Raw genomic sequence first — 27,292 nt, 5'->3', positions numbered from 1 at the left:
CCAGGAACAAGAAAACACCTAAGTAGCTGATAGGCATTCACTAAAAATTATAATGGGCCAATGGATAACAGCAAGTGAACCCATGTCTAACAGTGGACAAGGACAAGAAGTCTGGGGTAGGACTTCAAGGGGCCACAGCTGTCTAGCCCCCTGAACTCTCAAAATTAACCAGTGCTCCCTACCAGGACAGGGCCCCACACTGAGAAAATACGGCTAGAAGTGAAATCAAAACTGAGTAGACTTGGACGACAGAAATAAAGGAAACAGAGTCCAGATAAAACTGGAGGAGGAAAACAGAGCCAGGAAACCTCATAAAGCAAGCTGCGATATTTTCGAACACTACCTGAAAACAAGAGAAGAAAAAACTTTCTCAAGCTTGACTCAGAATGAAAAGGAAAAAAAAAGAAGAGAAGAGAAAGCACTATGAATTTAGAAAAGGTAATTAAAGACATGCTTCTTTCTAAAAGTTCACAAAACCTACTTTCACATAAAAATGAGCAATAGAAAGTATTATGGTACAATCCTATACAATAAAATTATAATAAAAAGAAGAAGAAAGAAAAGAATAACATCCCTACATACAATCAAAGTAAGCCAGAAAGACATGGCCACAAACATATAAAGACTGTAATTTCCTATTTCAAAATGCACTAAAGACATTCTTTAAATGATAAAAGATACTCAATAACAAAAATCAGAAATGAGGTGCTAGAGGCTGTGTATGGTGGCTCACACCTGTAATCCCAGCACTTGAGAAGCTGAGGCAGCAGGATCACTTGAGGTCAGGAATTTGAGACCAGCCTGGGCAACGAGGATTTCAGGATCAGCCCAGGTTAATATAGCAAGACCTCATCCTTACTAAAAATAAAAAAGTCAGTCAGGAATGGTGGTGCACACCTACAGTCCCAGCTACTTGGGAGGCTGAGGTGGTAGGATCACTTGAGCCCAGGAGCTCAAGACTGCAGTGAGCTATGATAGCACCACTGCACTCCAGCCTGGGTAATAGAGCAAGATTCTGCCTCTAAAAAAAAAAAATTAAATAAAAAGAAATGAGGTGCTAGAACTCAATGAAGAATCAGAAATAAAAGAACAAATAATCACAACAGAAAATGCCTATAAGATAAATAGAACATGAAAAGGAGGAAAATTGGAAAAACCAAACAGAAATGGAAAAAGTAAGATGTGCAACAAACTAATAAACAATGAAGAAAGACAAAGAAGACCTAACATAAATATATGAAACCCTAAACAAGCAAACAGAATACCAAAAGCCGTGTTTCTTTTTAAAAGCTCAAGAAATCTAATTTCACATAAAAATGAGCAACAAAAAAGTATTATAATTCAAGAAAGCTTTCCTGAAATAAAAAAAATACTTAAAACTATGTATTGAAATAATAAACTGTATACCTAAGAATATTTACCAGGAATGTCCAACAGTAAGGCATATTCTAGTAAAATAATTGTATTTTAAAGGCAAAGAAAAGATCACTTGGGCATATAAGCAAAAATCAGCAAGTAACTTATAAAGAAAATTAGATTGTCATCAGCGTTTTTAACAGCAAAGCCTACTGCCAGCAGAAGATGAAGTATTCAAAGAAAGAAAATGTGAGCCAAGGATTTTATATCCTACCAAAGTGCTTTGGTATGGAAAGAACACAAAGTTAACATACAAAAACACAGAGATTATTGTTTCAATGGGCTCTTCCTGAAGAATTTATTAGAAAATACATCCCAGACAACCAAAATAACTAAGACCGGTGGTAAACATTAAATATATAGTTATTTGTATAAATGACTTAAATAAGGGCTAAAAAGGAAGGAAGTATATAATGGCTATATACTCCGAGAATATACATACAACCCAGCTGCTTAAGAACAATGAGAGCACACACAAAAAAATGTTTTAAGCTATTTTCAGTCATCATATCAGGGATAGTATTACTGCCATTCTGAAACTGTTGCATGTATAAAATGAGGCAGATCAAATCAGTATAATTATTACATATTCTAATTGTATAATCCCCTGTGTCCAGAATCAGGACTCTTAGTGTGGGAAAAAAAGAGACAGATGTAATATCGAAGAGATTAAATAAAAACCCTTTCAGCCTGAATATGAATAGGAAGTATCCATTTGAATGTATGAGGAATATTATAACATACATTTCCTATCTCTTGTCAACAGAAAAGGCCTAGAAAAAATGACCAACACAGTAGTAATGAGTGACCTAATGGCCAGAATGTAGTCTTAAAACTTCTTAGAGAAACGGCTAATTCCAGTCCTGGGAAGGAAATGTACAAGACGAGCTTAGAATATCTTGTCAAACCAGATAGCAAGAAAACTATCAAAGACTATTAGAGTAACATGAAAATAACTCATTAGAAAACCTTCAACTGATCAAAAATCGAACAATTTCAACTTCAATAAAAGTAATAATTACAATGAATTAAAGCCCATAAAATATGCTTTGAATCTATGAGTTTGTAAAGGGAAAAGAATCATCTTCATTGATCATCTTCAGAGGATCAACTCATTATCTTGAAAACTGGTAAATACGGAAAAAAGAACCAAACATTGATCCTGTCTTTCCTGTATGAATTTTACCACTGAGTGACAAAATAATATATATGGGGAAATATCTCTTTATAAAAGTAATGCAGCTAAAAATAAAAAAGAAATCATAGATTTGAGTATCATCATCTTGCAATCCCACAAAAAGAGAATCAATCAGACATTAAGCACTTCCTAATGAAAGAGCACAAAACTGCCTATAGTTTTCCCAAAGGAATGGAACCTGTGTCCGATTGAGCCTCTGGATCCAGCTGACAATTTGCAAGAAACACAGAGGTTGGAGAAACATGCTGAAATGCATCATTAGTATGAAGTCAGCAAAATTTAGTCTGGGAAATGGCCTAAGCTCTTCAATAGACAATTTATAAGAAGGAAAAATAAAAAGCGGGGGATGGGGTTGGGGAATAGATAGGTAACCTATAGATTCAAAGAGACTTAAAGGATATAACAACTTTTCTTAAATGGGCAACACTAAACTATAGTCTTGGGTGCAAAACTTAGTCATAAACTATTTTAAAACGTAAAGGAGCAATTATTATGAAAATCAGGAGAGTGGTTACATTTGGTAGGAGGGAAATATTATAGTTGGAAGGACCTGCTGAAATGCTCGGCAATGTTCTATTTCTTGACTTGGGTGTGACTTCACCTGGTAATAACTCATTAAGCTACACATTTTGCATAATTTTCTATATCTGTGTTTAATTTTACAATAAAAAGAATTTTAAAGGAGTAGTATATGTTATCTCTGGTGAAGAAACTGGACTTAGAAGGCCTTGTACTTCCTAAATTACACATTTCTATAATTAGAATTTTTTTATAGTGAGCATTCATATCTTTTATTATTAGCAATTTTTTTTGTATGTGTCGCCCAGGCTGGAGTGCAGTGGTGTGATCTCAGCTCACTGCAACCTCTGCCTCCCTGGTTCAAGCGATTCTCTGCCTCAGCCTTCCAAGTAGCTGGGATTATAGGCACCTACCATTACATCTGGTTAATTTTTGTATCTTTAGTAGAGACGGGGTTTCACCATCTTGGCCAGGCTGGTCTTGAACTCTTGACCTCATGATCCACCCACCTCAGCCTCCCAAAGTGCTGGGATTACAGGCATGAGCCACCGCACCTGACCAGCAAATTTTTATTTATTTAATTTTTCTGGGATTACATGTTGCTAAAAACGACACATTTATGGAAAAAATACATAATTCATTTTCTAGACACAAAATAAATTACTTCAAAACTATTAAAAGTATAAAACTGTGGCATACATTTTAAAAAGAAAAAGGGGAGGTAGCTGCAAAACACAAACCAATCATTTGGTATATTTTATTGTAGGAAGGGTCCATTTGGGCTTCTTTAAAATATGCTGTTATAATTGGGGTCTATTATAAATTATATACCTAAAACGTATTAATAAGTTCTAAAATGAAAAATAACTCAGAATACCAGTCATCAATAACATACACTATTCAAACACATACCAACACATCCTGCGAAATAGAGATGAATTCAACCAATCAATAGTATATTGTGAATATAAAACCAGAAATAAATCCATACATGCATTTACAGCCAACTGATTTTTGACAAAGGTGCCACAAACATAAAATGGGGAAAGGACAGTCTCTTCAATAAATGGTATTGGCAACATAGGATACCCACATGTAAAAGAATGAAATTAGACCCTTGGTATATTTTTGCATATACCATATGCAAAATCAAATCAAAATAGATTGAAGACTTATATGTAAGACCCCAAACCATGAAACTACTGGAAGAAAACACAGAAGGAAAGCTCCTTGACATTAGTCTGAGAATGACTTTTTAGAAATGACCCCCAAAAGCACAGGCATCAAAAGCAAAAATAGACAAATAGGATTACATCAAACTAAAAAGCTTCTGCACAGCAAATAAAACAATCAACAGAGTGAAGAGACAACCTACAGAATGGGAGAAAATATTTGCAAACTGTACGTCTGATAGTGATAAATACCCAAAATAAATATGGAACTCAACAGCAAAAAAATAATAATTATTATTATTATTGTTTTTAAATAGGCAAAGGACCTAAATAGCCAATTTGCAAAAGAAGACATACAAATGGCCAACAAGTATACGTATAAAAAAGGATCAACATCACTAATCATCAGAGAAACACAAATTAAAATCGCAATGAGGTATCACCTCACACCTGTCAGAATGGCTACTACCAAAATGACAAAAGAAAAGTGCTGGCAAGGATGTACAGAAAAGAGAAGCTTTGTACACTGCTGATGGGAATGTGAATTAGAGTAGTCATTATGAAAAACAGTATGGAGGTTCCTTTAAAAATTAAAAATAAAACTACCATATGATCCAGCAATCCCACTACTGGGAAAATAACCACAGGAAATAAAATCAGTATGTCATAGAGATGTCTGCACTCCCATGTTTACTACAACATTATTCACAATAGCCAAGACATGGAATCATCCTCAATCTCCATCAATGCATGAACAGAATACACAAAATATAGAATACTATTTAACCATAAAAAATAAGGAAATCCTGTCATTTGCAATAATACGGGTGAGCCTAGAAGAATTATGTTAAGTGAAATAAGCCAGGCACAGAAAGACAAATACACATGATCTCCCTTACATGTGGAATCTAAAAAAGTTGATCTCATAGAAGCAGAGAGTAGAATCATAGTTAACCAGGGACTAGGGTGGTTGAGGAGGTGGGGTAGAGGCTGGGGAGATGCTGGTCAAAGGATACAAAGTTTCAGTTAGATAGGAGGAATAAATTCAAGAGCTCTATTGTATAACATGGTAACTATAGTTAATAATACATTGTGGCCGGGTGCAGTCGCTCATGCCTGTAATCCCAGCACTTTGGGAGACAGTAGCAGGTGTATCACCTGAGGTCAGGAGTTCCAGACCAGCCTGGCCAACATGGTAAAAATACAAAAAATTCGCCAGGCATGGTGGCGGGCACCCATAATCCCAGCTACCTGGGAGGCCGGGGCGGAGGTTGCAGTGAGCCAAGATCACATCATTGCACTCCAGCCTGGGCAACAACAGCGAAACTCCATCTCAAAAACAAAATACATAAATAATAATAATATATTGTATTCCTGAAAAATGCCAAGAGAAAGAATGTAAAGTGTTCTCACCAAAAAAAAAAAAAAAAAATTATAACTAAGTAAGGTAATGCATATGTTAATTAGCTAGATTTAGTTATTCCGAAACATAGCTATACTTTAGTTTGTTTTGTTGTTTGAGACAAGAACTCACTCTGTCACCCAGGCTGGAATGCAGTGGTGCGATCACAGCTCACTGCAACCTTGAACTCTTGGACTCAAGAGATCCTCGCACCTCAGCCTCCCGAGTAGCTGGGACTACAAGCATGCATCACCACACCCAGCTAATGTTTTAATTTTCTGTAGAGACAAGATCTTATTATGTTGCCCAGGCTGGTCTTGAACTCCTGGGTTCAAGCAATCCTCCTACATCTGTCTCCCAAAGTGCTGGGATTATAGGCATGAGTCACCATGGCTGGCCTATTTATACTTTAAAACATCATGTTGTACATGGTAAATACATACAAATTTGCCTGTCAATTTTTAACAAATAATATAAATAAATAAAAATATAACCTATATATTCACAATGAAACACCTGACAAAAATTTTGCTAGGGTTAGGCTTTACAAGGAAATGGTCCAGAAGTCTGGGAACAGGGGCCTTGTGCAAATGCAAACCAGCAAACAAGATGCTGAGTTCAACCTCAATGCCTTTATTACCACATGACCTTGAACAGAGCCCTCACCTGACCAGCCAATCTGACCCTCAAGGATTGCACAGGGAAGCCAGAGTGAAAGAGGATGTGTACTTCAGGAGGATATGCTCCCACACTGGCAGTAGTTTGTGAGGTGGGAGTAGAAAGGATTAAAGAGTTTTTAAAAATAGGAATCATTTCCCTTCATCCCCTCTTGCCTTCAGAACTAAGCATCTCTCTCTCTCTCTCTCTTTTTTTTTTTTTTTTTTTTTTTTGAGACGGATTCTTGCTCTGTCACCCAGGCTGGAGTGCAATGGTGCGATCTTGGCTCACTGCACCTCTACCTCCCGGATTCAAGCGATTCTCCTGCCACAACCTCCTGAGCAGCTGGGATTACAGGCACATGCCACCATGTCTAGCTGATTTTTGTATTTTTAGTAACGACAGGGTTTTACCATGTTTGCCAGGCTGGTCTTGAACTCCTGACCTCATGATCCGCCCGCCTTGCCTCCCAAAGTGCTGGGATTACAAGCATGAGCCACTGTGCCTGGCCAGCATCTCTTTTTATGAGGTTATGTTTCATCCTAAACACCCATTGTGACTGAAAAGCAGAAATTACTAACCAGAGTCTGTAAGCACTATCCACAGAAACCTCTGAAAGAAGAGTGTCCTAACCAATCTGGACAGGGTTCAGGGCAGTTCTGCCTGGAGGCAGATGGACAGAAGCATGACTTTTTAAAAACTCCCATCCCCTAGAACTTTATTTTCCCTCTGCAGCAGGAGATACCTCAAAACAAGGACATTAGTCCAAACTACTCTACAGATGAAAAGCAATAATCCAAGGACTTTTCTGAGTATGTGGCAGCCACTGAGATGCATGAAAATGATACGTATGCCTAGTTTTTACGTCCACTCCTACTAACTATGCAAAACTGAAACTAGTTCCTTAAAAACCAACTGCTCCTGGATGCTCTACACAGTCGCTGCCACCTCCCTGGCTCTGCAGACATCAATAACAGAGCATGTCATAGGGAATAAAACACGATCATAAGATAATGCTACATAAACGCCAATGTGTTTATGGGGAATAAATGTCAAGGTAAAGCAGGAATATTTATTTTCTATGTGGGAGATGGTGATTCTGTGTGTCAATGCCCCATTATATTGAATTGATTTTAGTTTTGCCAAATCACTAAAATATTTCACAGTCTCATTTTGGAGGCTGTGGCTGTCATGATGACAGAACCTGCGATAACCTTTCACAAGGTCTACTTTCCAGGCATCTGGACTTCACAATCTCCTCCATCCTAAGGTTCCATTTTCCCAGGAAAGAGGCACAGTAGGGCATGGAAAGCTGGCAGGTTGTGATTCATTCCCAATAGGATCTGCCAAGCAGGCCCATCCATGCTCTTGGCCTCTTGAAATTCCAGAGAAGCTAGACTTCAAGTCCTTCCCAAGACCCTAATGTCCTGTCATTTAGTCCCTTCTGAAAGTTGCTTAAAGTGACATAAGGGAAGCAGCTAATTTACAGTCCTATTCTTTTAATCTTGGTCAGCCAGATTTTCACACACATCAGTTTATTTCACTTTATAATATATTAGACAAAACAACAATACCGGAGTCAGGTCCAAGGCAGCAACTCACTCTCAGGGGTTCTGCTGACATTTATAAACTGATCCTATTTCTCTCTTGTGTTTTATGTTATCAGCTAAACCTGTCAACTTAAATTATTGCCTTGTAACAAAATAAGAGTTATCTATTACTCTGATACGTGTACATTTCTGAAGCTTTGTACCTATATCAAGTTTTGCAAGGGTAGAAAACAAGACCATAAATAAACAAATGGAAAACAGAATATGTTACCATTACTTTAGCAACAGAAGCTAAAAGTCAAATGCATTACATGGAAAGCCACTAAAACAGCGGAATATATAGACCTCGGGAACAGCAAAGCTGGTACTGATACAGTCATTTGCGCTTTGCCCCATCCTGCAATCAATCTCTGGGCTATGGTACCTCAGAGTTCCTCCATTTCAAATTTGGAGGAGTAAATTTGATTATTTCTAGGGCCTGTGACAAGTGAGTAGACATATAAAAAAACTGAGGACACAATGTCAAAAAGGTCAGATTTATAGTCACTTCATTATTTCACCAGTACAGTGGACTAAGAAAGCAATTTCCCTTCTATTGGTATGGCTAATGGTCACTCTTATTCAAAGACCACTGTGACCTAAACTGAGCAACAAAAGAGTCACCAGAAAGAAAGAAAAAAGCAAATCTCAGCTGGGCACAGTGGCTCACACCTATAATCCCAGCACTTTGGGAGGCCAAGGCAGGCAGATCACGAGATCAGGAGATCAAGACCATCCTGGCCAACATGGTGAAACCCTGTCTCTACTAAAAATATAAAAAATCAGCAGTGCATGGCGGTGCATGCCTGTAGGCCCAGCTATTCGGGAGGCTGAGGCAGGAGATTTGCTTGAACCCAGGATGCGGAGGTTGCGGTGAGCCAAGACCGCGCCACTGCACTCCAGCCTGGGCGACAGAGCAAGACTGTCTCGAAAAGGAAAAAGCAATTCTCCCCCAGCACCCCCGACCCTGCCCCAGGGCTAATTCTGGTTCTTTAACTATTCCCTCCCCACATTCAATCTAAAAATGAGCTGTTTCCCAAATTTGTCTGGGATTTCATGTGGCTTAATACATAATACCTTTATGAATATAACACAATTCCTTTTTTGGATACAAAATAAATAAATCACTTCCAAACTACAAAAAGTATAAAATCGTGACATATATCTCAATTTCCCCTACATTTTTATTATCCAAACCCCAAGCTAAGATTTTCTTGTTATTTTACATTTTTAGACACTTTACAGTGACCCAATCTACAACAAAACTCCATCTCCCTAAACCGCTGTTTTACGGACTGAGATTCCAGTCTCGCAACCTTGTTAATTCTCTCAGGAACTGACTGTTTAACCCCCTTAGTTTTTCCCAACATCTACTACCATACCTCTTAAGCTCAGAAACAGAGATCTCACCACACAGCAAGAACTTCCCCAATAGCCTCCTCTTTGAGAAAACCTCAACCTGAAAGGGCAGAGTAGAGGGCACAGTTCCACACAGAGGCACCAAAACAGTCACTGGAGTGATGGGAGTTGAGAGGTATCAAAAAGACACTTGATAACCCCAACACACCCCAGATCCTACTAATCAAATCCCATTGTTACAGAGTCAGCTCTTTGGCCCAAATCTTCAGCTTACACCAGGCTAAATCATATGCTCTGGAGGAGGAGATTGCAACACTGAGGGCAGTGGTATACATGATTGTGCTTCCTCATCATCCTCATTCTCTCTAATACACTCCAGACAAACTACAGCACAGAGCAAGAAGGCACCCATCCAGACAGGAACTGGGAGATGGGATATTTAGTATGGGCCCTGAGCCACTTGTGCAATATGGATGTATTTTTCCATGCAAAATCTCACATTCACATCTCTGGGTACACAAACAAATAATATTTGGTTACTACACACTCTTCTTTGAACAATCTCACCTTGCCTAAAAATAGTTACACAGGGCCAAGCCTGGTGGCTCACACCTGTAATCCCAGCACTTCGGGTTGCCAAGGTGAGAGGATCTTTTGGGCCCAAGAGTTTGAGATCAGCCTGGGCAACATAGTGAGACCGTATCTCTACCAAAAAAAATTTTTTTAAGTTACAAAGAATTACAATGGGCAAAAATTGTAATTGACAAAAAACTTCCTAATTCTCATTCCAGGTTTTGAAGGAATTTAAAAAAAAAAAGGCCTTAATTTCTGGAACCAACTCTCCTGAAGCCCTCTAGACTTGACTTTCAGAATATAGGTCTTGAAAGCTAAGCATTTTCTCAGTTTATCTTTTAGATTCCACCAGACCTGCTTTCTCCACCCCTTTCTGCTGGGGAGACGCAGAACAGCAGGAGAAGGCAAGGCAACTTGCAGAGGCCAGTTACATGACCAGTTGCGGCTTCTCTGCTCGGCCTCACAACCTGCATGTCAACTCTTCATGTTCCCAGTGGATAAAGAACCACTACCACATTGCACACATCAAATGCCAGGCAACATGAGGCAGAGACCTGGCATTATTGCCAGTGACTTTAGCTAGAAAAATCGAGCACTTTTCACCTGATGACTTTCAATTAACAAAACTGCCAAACAATAATGATAGTCACCAAGCAGCTGTTTAAGAGATGTAGTGAGAGAGAGGGACACTGTGTTACATCAGCAGTCAATGAAGCTCGACCAGTATTGGCCATTCACTCTCTAGACCATCACTGTCCAACAGAACTTGCTGCAATAACAGAAATGTTCTATATCGATGCTGTCCATTACAGGAGCCCCTGCTCACATGTGGCTTTTGAGTACGTGAAATGTGACTAGTGATACTAAGAAACTGAATTTTAACTTTTTAAATGTTAATTTTAATTTGAATAATCACAAATGGCTAATGACTGCCATATCAGACAGCACAGAAGTAGATCTTCATTTCGCAAATAGTGCATCCCTAGAATATTGTGGGGGCCCAGTGAAACATCAGGTGAAAAGGGGCTTTGAGAGGCATGATGGGCAGCACAAACATGAGCGGAATCCTGACGCCTTGCAGCAGAGGCCCCTTGGGGGACTCAAATCTGGTTTACCACACTGAGAACCTCCTGCCAATTCCAATTCAGGAGACCCTCAGCCAAGGAGTAAACAAGAGCAGTGGCTCTCCAGAGTAGTCAGCTAGGACACCAGGGGCCCATTAGCACTGTATCTCTTCTGAGGACGAGAATTATGGGTAATTCGTTCTCTCCATAGCTAATTGTTAAAACAGATACCCAACTCCCTGAAACAAAAAAGCTCAAGGGCCATCTCCATAATTGAAAGGAAGGCTGAGTATAATTCAATGCAAACATAAATAATGGATAAAAACAAGTACAGAATGTGCTGCCCTCCCAAACAATTCAAGAGAACTCTTTCAGAGATGGAGGAAGACAGGATAGAAAATAACTTACTAACAAAGGGCAAAGGGACAATGAACTGCACTGTATTTTAGTCAGGTGGCTGCAAACAGAACAAAATGGAAAGCTAAACTCTACTGAATAATGTCTTATAAGACTAACTAAAACCAAAAGTTTAAAAAAGTAAGAAAAGCACTTCACAACCATTTTATTCATACACTGCCCTTGGGAGGGGGTTTTCCCCATTTCTGAGGTATGAAGGAATCATCTCCATTAGCAAATATGCACTGGCTACACCAACATTTTCCAATGACTTTTTTCTTCCCCACACAAAGTCAAACTTTAGAAAACCAAAAGCAAGTACTTGAAAACCTAGGATTCCTTTCTCTCATGTAGCCATAGCTATCATCTCTCAGCAAGTCTCCAAAGCCTATAGTTACACTTCTGATCTTAAACAAAATAATTTCTGACGTAACTGAAAGCTACCAACTTTACTGGAGGTGGGGGGTGGCACATATTATTGTACTTGGCAATAGACTGTGAATGATGTATTTTTCTCCAAATAAAACTAAATATAAACATAAAGCTTGCTGGATACAGATTTTACCACCCATTGGACACACTAATGAAAACAGTTAAATCATTAGGTTTTTTATCAAGAAGTCAACATACGTCCATTCATTTTCACACAATGCATACAGTGTGGACACAATGGATCGTTCTATAGAAAGAGCTGTGGGCTAATGTTGTACTGAAAGGCTGAACACTGGCTAGCTAGATTATGCCAAGTCCTGGCTAGAACTTTTAATCTTAATCTGACTACTGTTCAGTCCCTGCCAAAAACCAACCTGACAGAGCAGATATTTGAGAAAGATAGCCTAAAGGACAGCCTCTTTATCTATTCTGCTAAGAGGATTCTATATTATACTCTAGTACCAACTTAAGACAGAAGCATACTCACTAGATTTGCCCCATAAAAGACAAACTCATATAACACTGATTTCTTGTATGTCCTCAAATTTTGTTCAGGGTCTATTACATAAGGAACAGACTGCAAAAACCATTTCTGTCTTTTCTGAAACAAGCTTGTCATTGTCCAGTACACGGTTAATCTCTATGATAAAAATGCTTTTAGATCAATTCTTACCAGCACCAGGAAAAAGCTGCTTTCTCAGCAGACAACTGACTGCTGAGAACTATTAGCTTTTTAATTAAGTGATAATTCTGTGATTCATCATATTTCCCTTTTTCTCTTGCCTACCAGGATGTTCAGAACTATATTTAATATTTGGAACCTACAACCAAAGTAGCCAGGTTGGTTATGATATTTGTTTTTTTGCCAGTCCCATACCCATAGAATTTAAATGTTTCAATTTATATTTAAGCAGTCTTCCATATATGTGTCTTTCATTAAAAGCTAATTAAAATCCTTTTTATTAGCAGGCAGCCCTACAAAAGAGTTGTACTACCTCACTGAGCACAGCATTATCCACTGTTATCGCAATATGGTGTCAATGTTGATTCACGTGATAAATTCCTGTCCTACGACAGATATTCAAGGGAAGGGAAGTGGGTGCAGGCAGGGCACTGGGAAGGGCAGCATGCTACGGGACACAGAGTCACTCAAGAATAATGAAGGTGAGAAAATGCCCTTTCAAAAACAATTAGATGTGGGTTGCAATATAATTTTTTAAATTTATTTTTCTGAGACTGGGTCTCACTCTGTAGCCCAGGCTGTAGTGCAGTGGCACAATTATGGCTCACTGCAACTTCTGCCTTCTGGACTCAAGCCATCCTCGTGCCTTAGCCTCCCAAGTAGCTGAGACTACAGGTACATGCCTCCATACCCAGCTAACAATATACATTTTAGACAGGGCAAATATTTTCTACAGACAAGAAAACATGACAAAGAGCTCAAGAAACTCTCCCTAGTTCTTGGCCCTCTACACTGTACCACACTGCTATGCCATGAACCACTGTCATGAATGGAGCCTCCATAGACTATGTGGATGGCTACAAGAACCACAGAAGACCGGGTACGGTGGCTCACACCTGTAATCCCAGCACTTTGGAAAGCCAAGGCAGGCAGATCACCTGAGGTCAGGAGTTTGAGACCAGCCTGGCCAACATGGTGAAACCCCGTCTCTACTAAAAATACAAAAATTAGCCAGGCATGGTGGCACAAGCCTGTAATCCCAACTACTCAGGAGGCTGAGGCAGGAGAATCACTTGAACACGGAAGGCAGAGGTTGCAGTGAGCTGAGATTGTGCCACTGCACTCCAGCCTGGGCGACAGAGCAAAACTCTGTCTTAAAAAAAAAAAAAAAACACTGAGACCAGTCCAAGCCATTATCACGGCAGCCTAGTAAATATGTACAGAGAAAGTGAGAAGACTTCTAATATATAACAGCATACGGGGGAAGAGGACAGAATTCTAAAAGAAATCTAGCATTACAAATTACCACTTGGTACTGGGCATTAGAATAGCTGCTATACACACGTCATCTTGTTTAATTTTCACAACAATCGTAGGGGGTAGGTATTCCCATTTTGCAGATGAGAATTATTTGTTTACACAACTAGTACAATTCAACAAATGTTTACCTAACACAAATTACCAGGCATTTTGTATCCTGCAACTCACAGTGGTCCCTGCCTAGAGTAGCCTTCAGGCTGATGATCGAACTGAGTCTCCAACCAGGTTTGTATGGCTTCAAAAGCAGCACTTCCATTGCCCACCACAGACTCTTCTCTGTGACTGAGCCAGGGTGAGGGTATGGTGAGTCTGACAGCACCTCGGGAACAACCAAATCCTGACTAGCTGTCAACACTTCCCCTGCCCACCCCAAGAAAGATGATTGAAACAAAATAGGAAAGTCTCTCCCCATGTGCTACAAGTCTTTTGATACAAAGACCAGAATCCATGTTCCAAGATAGGGCCTGGAAGCCCCTGCAAAGCAGACATTATTAAAGCTCAAAAGAGAAATTGGTGGAGACTCGTAGAATAATGGATTCCCTAAAGGCTGAACAGCTCAGCCCCTTTGGCCCAAAATCCTTCTAGCATTCTTCCTGTCATTCTTAGAAGGCAGCAATCCACACTTCAATTACTTGGTGTCTTGATGAACTGCTGAACTGAATTTATCTAATGCCAGGTTAGGGCCAAGGTTGCTATGTGGGAATGGATTCCTCTATGGATCAGTAAGAACACATGTGAAGCTTCCAATCACGTTCTTATCAATCATAATCAGTGAGATCCTGGTCAGGAAGCTGGTCATGGATTAAGCCCAACAGATCAGCCTCATCAGTCATATAGCTCCAGCAGTGGAAAGTCAGTCCCTCCCAAACTACATGAACAGGAAGGCCCCAGGATACCCAGGAGACAGCAGGTCAGCTCAAAAAGCACTGAAGCAGCAGCCTTTGAGCATGGGCACTGGGCCAGGCCCTGCAGGGGCTCAAGGATTCAAATGATACCAACTGCTCCTGATTTAGGAGAAAGAATCAGGGAATAAAGCAAGTCCATAAATTACTGTAACCTGAGGCTTGATGTGAGCTTCATTAAAGAGGGTGTGGAGGGGAAGCAGAATATAAGTAAGAGCACCTGCCACTGGGAGAAACTAGGGAAGTGAAAATTCAGATGCACCTTGAAGGTTGAGGACAACTTTTTTTCTTGTTTTATGTTTTCTCATCACTATAAAAATATACAAACATTATTTTTTAAAAATCAAATGTTACAGGAATATATTCTCACCCTGTAATTCCCATAATCATCATTTCTCTTCAAGTATAATAATTAACAAGGGCACAGTTTTGATTTTTTTCTCTATATACATTTACACTTATTACTAATAATTTTTTCAGGAATGAAATCATATCATACATACTGCTGTGCAACATGCCTCACCATCTAGCAGCATGCCATGAATAGCATTCTGTGGCAACAAATGTACATCCCAACAGTGTCAAATTATTCCATTGCAATGGATATAAAAGAACATGGTTTTAACAGGTAAAAATGATACAGGCTAAGGGACAGGGGAGTGGAGGAGGAGAGAAGAGAAAAATCTACAGGGTGAAAAGCAGCATTAACAAAAACAGGGTGGAAGGAAAGTCCAGGGCACAATCAGGGGAAACAGAAGCAGTCCCATGGCTAGAAAATGAAGTGAGTGTGTACAGGACCGTAGTGGAAAGAAAGGGGGAGGGCGTGGGGTCTTACACTTCAGGTTGAGAAGTTGGATCTTAACTCTAACCAGTGGGAAACCACTTCAGTTTCTTCCGGGAAAAATCTTGTGACAATAAGAACAGTGGCTTTGAAACACTAATATGGTGGCCAGCAATTGTATGATGCACCAAGAGGCAGATACACCTGGCATTGGGGAAACTAGGTAGGGAGCTGTTGGCACGGCTTGGAAAGAAGTCATGGAGTGGAAATGAGAGAGGGCAGTGGGAATGGAAAAAGTGATGGGACAGAGCAATGCAAGTGACTAGGCTGGGAGAAAGGAAGGAAGGAGATGCCCAAGTTTCAAGGTAAGGTAACTGGGAGAATGCTGATGTCATGATTCAACTGGAAGAACGAATTTGGAGGGAAATTATCATAAGGCTGGTTTAGAAGACTGTGGAGCACGAATGGGACAGGCAAATATATATCAGGGGCTGAAAACATGGGATGGGGCACAGCGAGTGAGGCTGAGGTTGGAAACACAGGCTTAGACATCATCTGCATGACAATGAGGGCTCAAGCCAGAAATCTCTGAGGCAGGAAGTGAAGACCAAAGAAACAATGTTTATGATGGCCTTAATAAATGGCTACATCTTTCCAGAAGAAAGAAGAAAAGGAGTCAGGAAAGAGCTAACAATGGACTCCAGCAAAACAACAGATATAGAAGCAATTTGCCGGCCGGCTTGGTGGTTCACATCTGTAATCCTAACACTTTGGGAGGCCAAAGCAGGAGAATGGCTTGAGCCCAGGAGTTTGAGACCAACTGCTCTCCTGGGCAACATAGTGAAACCCCGACTCTACAAAAAAAAAAAAAAAATAGCTGGGTGTGGTGGTGCACACCTGTGGTCCCAGTTACTCAAGAGGCTGAGGCAGGAGGATCCCCTGAATCTGGGAGGTCAAGGCTATAGTGAGCCATGACTGCACCACTGCACTCCAGCCTGAGCAACAGAGTGAGACCGTCAAAAAAAAAAAAAAAAAAGCAGCAATTTGCCAGATTTAACTTCTACATAAATGAGTTTCATTTTTTTATTTATTTTTTTATTTTATTATTATTAGTTTTTGAAACGGAGTTTTGCTCTTGTTGCCCAGGGTGGAGTGCAATGGCATGATCTCGGCTCACTGCAACCTCTGCCTCCTGGGTTCAAACAATTCTCCTGCCTCAGCCTCCCAAGTAGCTGGGATTACAGGCATGCACCCAGCTAATTTTTTTTGTTTTTAGTAGAGATGGGGTTTCACCATGTTGGCCAGGCTGGTCTAAAAATCCTGACCTCTAGTGATCCCCCCGCCTCGGCCTCCCAAAGTGCTGGGATTACAGGCATAAGCCACTGCGCCTGGCCATAAATGAGTTTTAAAATAATGAATTATTGGCCGGGCGTTGTGGCTCATGCCTGTAATCCCAGCACTTTGGGGGCTGAGGAGGGTGGATCACTTGAGGTCAGGAGTTCGAGACCAGCCTGGCCAAAGTGGTGAAAACCTGTCTCTACTAAAAATACAAAAATTAGCTGGGCATGGTGGTGCGTGCCTGTAATCCCAGCTACTTGGGAGGCTGAGGCAGGGGAATAACTTGAACCTGGGAGGCGGAGGTTGCAGTGAGTTGGGATCGTGCCATTGAACTCCAGCCTGGGTGACAGAGTGAGACTCCATCTGAAAAAAATAATATTAATTTCTTTTTTAAAAAATTTTTATATAAATAGAAATGGGGTCTTCCCATGTTGCCCAGCCTGAACTCAAACTCCTGGACTTAAGCAATCCACCCACCACAGCCTCCACAAATAGTAGGATTATGGGTATGAGCCACTGCACCTAGCTAATATATTTCTTTCTTCATCTCCAACTCATACTCCACTCCTTGGGCTAACAATCAGACATCAACACCAGCCCAGACCCCAGGACCCTAACTTCCACCCTCTAGGCATTACTTCATTCCTAATCCAATATCCTGTTACAATCCCATCTCTTTCCCATATGACACCAGGGTAAGGGAATCAAAGGGGTTGGTAAGTATCTTAGAAATGATAGGTGCCAAGAGGTTCATGCTGTGTGGGGAAGAGTGAGGCCACAAGGACACTGAAAGATTCTAAGAACCAAGACAGGCCTGTAATCCCAGCTACTCAGGAGGCAGAGGCGGGAGAACTGCTTGAGCCCAGGAGTTTCCAGGCTGCAGTGAGCTATGATGGTGCCACTGCACCCCAGCTTGGGTGACAGAGCAAGACCCTGTCTCAAAAGATAAAAACAAGATGGCCACTGATGGGCTATAGTCCTGGCTCCCTGAGGCAAAACAATAGGCTTATGGAAATTGGGGGAGCAATCATATTGTTTTGAGGGAGCAGTCATACTGTTTTAAGTTCTGGGAGAAAAGATGATAGAGGAGGTGAGGCTGACAGGCTATGAGAGGAAAATGTCAGAAGTAGGGAAAGGTCACAGGAGAAGTGGGTATGGACCCTGGAATTTCTCAGGATATAGGAGGAACTGGGCTTAAGAGAAAACCTTCTCCCTTACACCAAGTTCTCAAACAATGGGAAGAAGAAAAAGTCTCCTCAGGGAGAGGTTACCAGACCACCCTTCCACATCCCAAGTGGCTAATGTGGCTAGCATCCAGCCACCCACCCACAGCCAGGTGCTTATCCCCTTCCTCCTCCAAACCAGCCAAGGCAGCTGGCACCCATGTCTGCCGTAATGTGGGTACCTCCCTGGCCCACCCGGAACACTGCCTCTGCTCCAGGTTCTATCCTTCACCCTCTCTTTCCATGCTAAGCAATCATTAGGCCCATGGAGCTGCTGCCACTGGAGCTCAGACTCCTCTGAAAAGATGACAGAGAATCTGACCCTCTGCTTCCTGCTGCTGTTCTGCCCACAATGATTCTTTCATTCACTTGTTCAGCAAACAGTTGCTGACTGCTGACTAGGTGCCCTTTCCTTTTTGTCATTTCTCTGACAAATAACAGTGAAGTCAAAAATATCACGATACACTTTCAAAATCCAAATCATTCCTGGTCAGTTGACTGGCTGACAATAAAGCCTTCCTAATAAGTGGGATTTCATTCCCCATGGGAACACATGCCCTGTCCTCAAATGCCAGGGCTGAGCTCATTCTACCTGAAAAGCAGAGTGTAACTTCTGATGCCAGCTCCATTACCCCACCTAGCTCCTGTCCATCAGCTCAGTTTCTCAGAACAATTTCTGGGGCAATAATGGGAAGAGTCCTTGTGAAGAAGTCCAGTTCGCATATGCCTGGACCCCAAGCTATTCCAGCTGGACTCCCAACTAGACTACCTATACTGTGGCAGATAAGCCCAGAATCCTCCTCGGCCCTTTCAAGGGAAGACTTGGCTTTGGTCAGCAGAGAGTCTACAGTTTTCAGCTCCTGCAAGCTCTGCCTCTGTTGCAGAGAGCTGTTTTGCATGAAGTCATGATTGTTTAGGGCAACCTGTAACTAGTGCCTGAGCCAGGCATGGATATAAAAACCTAACCATTTTGGCCTAATTCAGGATCATCTGAAAGACAGTACTCACTTCAGAACTCCTCACTGGGATGCACAAGGCTTCATCAGGCTCGCATCAAAGTTTGACTGCTTCCTCTGCCCGATACTACTTCCTCCCCCTTCCTTTCATAGGGGTCGATCTCTAATAAACATACTGCATTCAAACCTCTATCTCAGCATCGGCTTCAGGAGAACCCAACCCACAACACTTACCAAAAGTTTTTCAAATTTGAGGAGCTGCTACACCTTGTGGGTTCCGTTTGTGGCAGAACTCCAAGCTCTAGTATATATGGTTGGAACACTGTCTTAGAAAGGAGGAGGCAGAAATAGTAAATATCCCCTCTGTGACTATGTAACATTTGAAGGACTCCTCAGAAGACCTTTTCTGAACTGAAACAGTGGGAAAAGATTTCAATTGTCCAGCACCACCCATAAATCATAACCACATTCTCTAGTTAGCACATACTACTCACTACTCAATCACTAGTTCAGATTCTTACCCTTCCCTTGAACTTCTGACTCTCCACTCTCAGTGGAGGCCTGGCCTTCTACATCACAGAGCAAACAGAAGCTGTCAGATGGGGTCGCCCCAGCTTCCCACTAGCAAGCGGATAGAGTCCACCTTTTGAAGAACTTTACCTCTTACCCACCCTCTCTCCTGAATCTTCCCTCTGTCCCTATGTACTAGAGTCTCTCATCAGCATTTATAAATAGTCTTCAGTTTCTTTTTTGTTAAAAAAGACACAAAGAGTCCATCAGCAGATGAATAAACAAATTTGTCCATACAATGGTATCTCCATACAATGATACATTATTTAGCCATAAAAAGGCATGAAGTATTGATACATGCTACACCATGGGTGAACTTCAAAATTATTATGCTAAGTGAAAGAAGAGAGACACAAAAAGTCATGTATGTATGACTCCATTTATATGAAATATCCAAAATGAGTAGACTCATAAAGACAGAAAGGAGCTTTGTGGCTGTCAGATGTTAGAGGACAGGGAAATGTGGAGAAACTGCTCAGTGGGTACGGGATTTCCTTTTGAGGTGATGAAATGTTTTCGGATTAAATAGAGGTGGTGATTGCACAACATAATGAATGTACTAAATACCACTAAGCTTCTCACTTTAAAATTATTAATTTTATATTATATAAATTTAACCTCAATGTCAGAAAAAGAATAAGGAAAAACTTCCCTAGACCCCTTCTGGGTAGCATCTTTTCTTATCTCCTTTCATTTTTCTTACACTGACAACTTCTCAAGGAATGTCTAGACCTCCTTACGCGCCGTTCACTCCAAAGTCCACTCCACACCACTCCACTCCACTCTCACCAAGTGACAACCATTGATGCTTCCCACTCCTCCCCTCCTGAGATTTCTTGGCAGCACATGACACATGAGGCCAGTTCCTCAGTCCTAAAGTAAGTATTCTGCCCTGACTTCCTTGAGACTGCATACCTGATGAGTTCCTGCCGCTACAGCCTCTCCTTTGCCAGCTTACCCTCTTCTACCTGACTGTTAAGAGTTGAAACTTCTCAGGATGCTCTTGGTTCTCTTCTGGGGCTTGTCAGTTCTCATGTCTCCAACTGCCATCTAAATACACATACACACAAACAGGAGTGCACAGAAATAAAACTAGAAGGACCTACTAGATAATAAAACATATTGCAAAGCCTCTGTAATTAAAATGGTTTGGTACTGGTGCATGAATAGACAGAATTATCAATGGAACCAAAAAGAATATTCAAAAACAGACCCAACTGCACACAGAAATTTAACATATAGTAAGAGCAGAATCTCAAATCTATAGGGAAAGCACTTTTTTTTTTTTAGACAGAGTCTCGCTCTGTTGCCCGGGCTGGAGTGCAGTAGTGTGATCATAGCTCACTGCAACCTCAAACTCTTGGGCTCAAGTGATTCTCCCACCTCAGCTTCTGGAGTAGCTAGGACTACAGGCACGCACCACCATACCTGGCTATTTTTTTTTTTTCTTTTTTGTAGAGACAAGAACTATGTTGCCCAGGCTGGTCTCAAATACCTGGCTTCAATCCATCTGCCTGCCTCAGCCTCCCAAAGGGCCAGGATTACAACAGGAGTGAGCCACTGCACCTGGCCAAGTCAAACTTTTTAATAAGTAGTGTTGGGATAACTCAACGGACATACTGAAAAAGGTAAAAATTAACCCCATGTCTTATGCCTACCTGCCAAGATAAATTCCAAACAAATTAAATCTTTAAATGTATAAAATGAAAACATACAAGTATGAAAAGAAAGCATAGGTCAACTACTCTATAATCTGGGAGTAGTAAATAACTCTCCTAATTATTATTCAAAATCCAAAAGAAATCACAAAAATATTAATAAATTTGATTATGCAGAAATAAAAATAGTTTTATAAAAAATAAAAATGCATGGAAAATATCATAAGCAAAAAAGACAAATGTCAAACTAGGTAAAGTATCTGCAATTTAATATCATAGACAAAGTGTTAATATCCCCAATATACAAAGAGCTTTTAAAAAATAAGGAGAAAAAAGACCAAAAAAACAATAGAAAAAAAAGCACTACAGATATGAACAGACAAGTCACAGAAAAAGAAATACAATGCTATTTAACTCTATGAAAAGATTTTCAACTTTGATCATCACATGAGAAAGGTAAAATAAAACTACAGTAGAAAACTGCTTTCCACCTATTAGGTTGTAAGTACTTTGCAGGCGAGACTAGGGAAACGAAATTTACATATACAGCCCCTATAAAGGGGAATTTGACAACATCTAATAAAATTATAACTGCATTTACCCTCTGACCCAGAAGTCTGACTTCTAGGAAGTGACTGCAAAGATATGTTGGCAATAACCTGGATGAGCCTGGAAGTAGATTCTTTTCCAGAGCCACTAGAAAGGGACACAGGCTGGCCAACACCCTGGTTTCAGGCTGTGAGACCCTGAACAGAAGACTCAGCTAACCAGGACCTAGATTTCTGACCTACCTCAACAATGAAATAATAAATGAGACGGTGTTGGAAGCCACTAAGTTGGTGGCAATTTGCTTCACAGCTGTAATTTGCAATACAGCCCTGCAGATGGGGGAAAGGGGTTCACACCAAGGCTGGAAATGGGAGTAAGTGGGCTGTGTGAGATCTTAGGCCATCTAGCTTGGCTGAAACAGCAGACAGGCAGAGCTAAGGACTTAGAATAGCTGAGGTTCTTGAGGCCAGCCCTCCTTGCCTGACCATCCAACAGGAGTATGGGAGCAGGAGGTGAAGAAAAAGGTCAAGGAGGGGCAACCCCTGGCATTGGCAGGCGGCATTGCTGGTACTGATAAAAAGCATATGATCACTAAGACTTCAGATTTACCTAAAGAATCTATAAGTACTTCTGTTTCTTCTACTTTCCCTTCTCCCTCTAGGCCTCCCCTCCTTTCCTGGACACTCAGACTTTAAACTAGATGGCTTTGAAAAAGGTAGGAAAAAAAATTTAACAAAAAGGGAGCCCATTATTTGGTAGAAATTTCTCCTTTGTAAGTTTGCCTTTTATATAAGTCTATTTCTGTAGATAAATTGAACCCAACTGTGATATTTAAATCATTTTAAGAAAGTACATTCTGTTTTACTTGCAAAAAGAGGGGACCCTTGGCCTCTTCCTTGAGACAGGCGAAATGGAAGGGGATGCAAGATACCCTGCTTATTTATCTCCAAAAGAAATCTATAGCCCCAGGCCCAGCCCAATTTTTGTGCCCAGCAGGAACAGGCCTTTGTTCAGAGAACACCACAGGTATCATGGGCACCACACCAAAAACAGAAAGCAGAACTGCTACATCTTTGGGCTCAAGACAAGGGGAACATGAAAACAACAGGAGATGGAGAGTGCCAGGCACAAAGGAAATATCTTTTATCTTACATTTTGTTGCTCCTAATGACCTTGTTCAGGCCTCAAATCAGTATGACTTCATTCTTTGGGAAGTACATTCTATGGAAGCTTTAAAATATATTATGAGGTTGCTACAGTTTAAATGTGGCCTCCAAAGTTCATGTGTTGGAAACTTAATCCTGAATGTAACAATGTTGAAAGAGGTGATTAGGTCATGAGGGCTTTGCCCTCATGAATGAATTAATGTCACTATCACAGAAGTGGGTACGTTTTCACAAGAGTAGTTTATTAAAAAAGTAAGTCCAGCTGGGTGCAATGGTGTGCCTATAGTCCTAGCTTCCCAACTGCGTGGAAGGCTGAGGTGCGAGGATTTGATTGAGCCCAGGAGTCCAGCCCAGGCAACACAGCAACACTCCGTCTCTTTTTTTTTTTTTTCTTTTTTCCCCTAAAAGGCAAGTTCAGCCCCATTTTGTTCTCTCACTACATGATGCCTTTGGCCATGTATGCCACAGCAGCTAGGCCCACAACAGATGCAGCTCCTCAAACTTGGATATCCCAGTCTCTAGAATTGTAAGAAATAAATCTATGCTCTTTATAAATTACCCATTCTCAAGTATTCTGTTACAGGAGCATAAAATGTACTAAGACAGAGATAAATCAAGTTCTAACACAGGGGAAGACAGGTGCTGTTGAACAGGTGCTGCCCACAATCCTTCAGAGCGCGGTTAGTTCCATGTCTCTTCCCACACTAACTCAGTCCATGTGTGTGAAAAGGTACTAACCTGACACCATCTCCATAAATGTCTCAGAGGACCTCCTGGCATTGTGCTGAGGGTAGAAGAGATTGGTTCTTCTCCATGATGGTTAGCGGAGGTCTTCAAAACTCCATCCCTCACCCATTATATTTTTCTAAGGTACTTTTAAAATCCTTTCAACTCTGTATCTATAACTCACTGTGTGAGGTAGATTTTCTTTCATTTGTCCCAAATTTATTTCCCTTGGGATCACATGATGTCAGGCTCTACTGAACAGGATTTGTTGCACCAGTCCACATTCCCATTATCTTCACCCTACAAATTCTCAGTGCATGGCAAAGAGAAGCTCAGTACAAATTGTGAGTAGATGAATTTTCCTTCTCTGGCTTTTCTCCACATCAAAGAGTCCCATGCTTTCCCCACTGTCTTCAAATCCACACACACTCCACATCTGTCATGGACTGAACTAGAATCAGAGATAGTGTTCCTCCTCTCAGGAAGCCAGTCCTGGATCATGTTTCAGGTTTAAACATGAAATGGGGAGGGTATCTCATAAACCAGCCCTCACCTGCAGCAGAAACAATTTCTGCCAGGAAAGTAGTAAATGAAGCTATTTATTTGCTCTTCCTGCTGATGGAGTGAACACATTGTGTTTCTGTACAACCTACCTCCAACCTGACTCTCACTTCCAAGCTGAGCAAAAGTGGAAAAGAAACAATAGGAATCACGTCCCCATTGGAATGGGAAACCACTGGAAATCTCAAGAGAAACAAAGGCCTAAACACAAACTCCCTACACACCTTAAGAATAAACAGGCAATACAACAGAATCCATTCTATCATTCATTAGCAAATCTTTATTGAATACCTGTTATGAGTCAAGCACAGCCCTGGGCTCTGAAGATCTAGATGTGAGCAAGACAGACCAAAATCTCTGTCTACTCAGGGCTTACATTCTAGTAGTACTTAATGTTGTTTATTGTCTGTTGTTGAAGAGTACTGGTCAGGTATTTACAGAATGTCCCACCATCTGGGTTTGTCTGATGTTTTTCTCATTAGACTGGGGTCGTTGGTTTTGAGGAAGAATACCACAGAGGTAAAGGCCCCTTTGTCTCATCATACTAGAAGGTGCATCATATCCACATGACAACACTGGTGATATTACCCCGGCTTACTTGACACCCTTGATCACAGGTAGTACTTACCAGATTTCTCCATTGTAAAGTGACTATTTTTCCTTTTCCAAAATGTGTTCTTTAGAAATGAGTCAGTAAGTCTAGCCCAACTGGAAAGATGTAAGCTCCACCTTCTAGAGGGGGGAGTATCTATATATAATTGGAATTCTTTTTTTTTTTTTTTTTTTTTTGAGAGCATCTCACTCTGTCTCCCAGGCTGGAGTACAGTGGTGCGATCTCAGCTCAGTGCAACCTCCGCCTCCTGAGTTCAAGCAATTCTCGTGCCTCACCTCCTGAGTAGCTGAATTACAGGCATGCACCACCATACTCACCTAATTTTTGTATTTTTAGCAGAGATGGGGTTTCACCATGTTGGCCAGGCTGGTCTTGAACTCCTGGCCTCAAGTGATCCACCTGCCTTGGCCTCTCAAAGCGCTGGGATGACAGGCGTGAGCCACATGCCCAGCTCTATTATTGGAATTCTTCTGCAAGAAAGATCTAATTTTTGGCTGAGTGCAGTGGCTCACGCCTGTAACCCAACCACTCTGAGAAGTGCAAAAAATACAAAATTACAAAAAATACAAAAATTAGCCACTGCAGTGGCACACACTTGTAGTTCCAGCTACACAGGGGGCTGAGGTGGGCGGACTGGTGGAACCAGGGAGGTCGAGGCTGCAGTGAGTCATGACTGTGCCACTGCACTCCAGCGGGAGCAACAGCGCAAGACCCTGTGTCAAAATTTAAAAAAAGAAAAAATTTTTTTTTAAAGAAAGAAAGATTTAACTCTTGAGAAGAGACAGAACAAGGTGGTGGACTAGAAGGCTCCATCAATCGTCCCTCCCGCAAGGACATCAATTTAACAACCATCTGCACAAGAAAAGCACCTTCATGAAAACCAAAAATCAGGTGAGCATTCACAGTACCTCTTTCAACTCTGTGTCGCTGCAAGATGCACTGAAGAGACAGAAAAGATAGCCTTGGATTGCTAACGCCCACCCCCCAACAGTGACAGTGTGGTATGAAGAACATCTCCAGGCGCTGGCAGAGGGAGAGCACAGCAATTGTGAGGCACTGAACTCGGTGCTGTCCTATTAGAGCAGATAGAAAAACTGGACCAAACTCAGCTGACATCTACCCACGGAGGGAACATTTAAACCAGCCCACACCAAAGGGGAATCACCGATCCCAGCAGTTTAAACCTGAGTTCCCACAAACCTTGCCGCCACAGGCTAAAGTGCTCTGGGTCTCTAAGCAAACTTGAAAGCCTGTCTAGAACGCAAGGACTGCAGCTCTCAGGTGAGTCCAAGTGCTGAACTGGACCCAAAGACAGTAGACAGTGGGTGGCAGAGGGGCGGGAAACATAGTCTCCTGAGACACTAGCCAAGGCACCTACGGGAATCCTGGCATCATCCCTCCTCTAACTCTAGGCTGCACAGCTCGCAGCTCCAAAAGAGGCCCCTCCCTTCTGCTTGAGAAGAGAGAAAAGAGTGGGGAGGACTTCATCTTGTGTCTTGAATACCAGCTCAGCCACAGCAGAATAGGGCACCAGTCAGAGTTGTGAGGCACCTGTTCTAGGCTCTAGCTCCCAGATGACATTTCTAGACACACCCTGGGCCAAAAGGGAACCTGCTGCCTTACAGGGAAGGACCCAGTTCTGGCAGCATTCATCATCTGCTAACTGAAGAGCCCTTAGACCCTGAATAACCAGCAATGATGCCCAGGTACCATGCTGAGGGCCTCGGGTAAGCCTCTGAGACAGCTCAGCCACAGGTGGGTAGAGCACCAAGCAGGCCCCTGGGGTCCCAAATTCCAGGATCTGACTCTTAGATGATATTTCTGGACCTGCCCTGGGCCAGAAGGGAGCACACTGCCCTGAAGGGTGAGTCCCAGGCCAGGCAGCATTTACCACAAGCTGACTTAAGAGCCCTTGGACCTTAAGGGTGGTAGTCTGGCAGTACTCCCCACGGGCCTGTAGTGGTGGTGGCCACAGGGTGGGGCTCCTCTGCCTTTGGAAAGGGGAGGGAAGACTGCATCTTGTGGTTTAAGTGCCACCTCAGCTGCAATACCACAGAACACCAGGTAGATGTCTAAAGTTTTTAACTCTAGTCCCTGACTCCCAGGTGGCACCTCTAGACTGAGGCGCCGTCTGGGAAAGTATGTCCCACACAGCACCTGGGGGGAGCTGGCTGCTCTGAAGGAAAGGATATAGGCCTGGCTGGTATTGCTACCTGCTCATTGTAGAGCTCCAGGGCCTTCAGTGAACACAGGCAATAGCCAGGGAATGGTTACAGCGTCGGAATAACCTAAAGACTCCACCAAAAAACTATCAGAACTAATAAACAAATTCAGTAAAGTTGCAAATTTGGTAAAGATACAAAATCAACATACAAAAATCAGTAGCATTTCTTTTTTGTTTTGTTTTTGTTTTTGTTTTTTTGTAGACATCTCACTCTGTTGCCCAGGCTGGAGTGCAGTGGCTTGATCT

The 27,292-nt window shown here is 41.6% G+C and overlaps 1 protein-coding gene across 9 annotated transcripts in view; it reads right to left on the bottom strand.

Annotated features, from left to right (window-relative positions):
- LOC105467071 (SIL1 nucleotide exchange factor) overlaps positions 1-27,292 on the bottom strand; it is a 253,389-nt gene that overhangs the window by 125,974 nt on the left and 100,123 nt on the right. The window contains exon 1 of one of the 9 annotated variants that reach the window (XM_071098359.1): positions 6,778-6,829. The exons of the other annotated variants lie outside the window; for them this stretch is intronic. Coding sequence (XP_070954460.1) covers positions 6,778-6,814 — 37 coding nt within the window. The 5' untranslated portion in view covers positions 6,815-6,829. Of the gene's footprint in view, positions 1-6,777; positions 6,830-27,292 lie in introns of those variants that run through there. 9 annotated transcript variants of the gene reach the window in all.

The sequence above is a fragment of the Macaca nemestrina genome, chromosome 6 (assembly GCF_043159975.1).
Source record: "Macaca nemestrina isolate mMacNem1 chromosome 6, mMacNem.hap1, whole genome shotgun sequence".
In the NCBI taxonomy this organism is placed as follows: Eukaryota; Metazoa; Chordata; class Mammalia; order Primates; family Cercopithecidae; genus Macaca; species Macaca nemestrina.
Note: the sequence above shows the minus strand (reverse complement) of the source record. Positions and strands in the feature narration are given on the sequence as shown.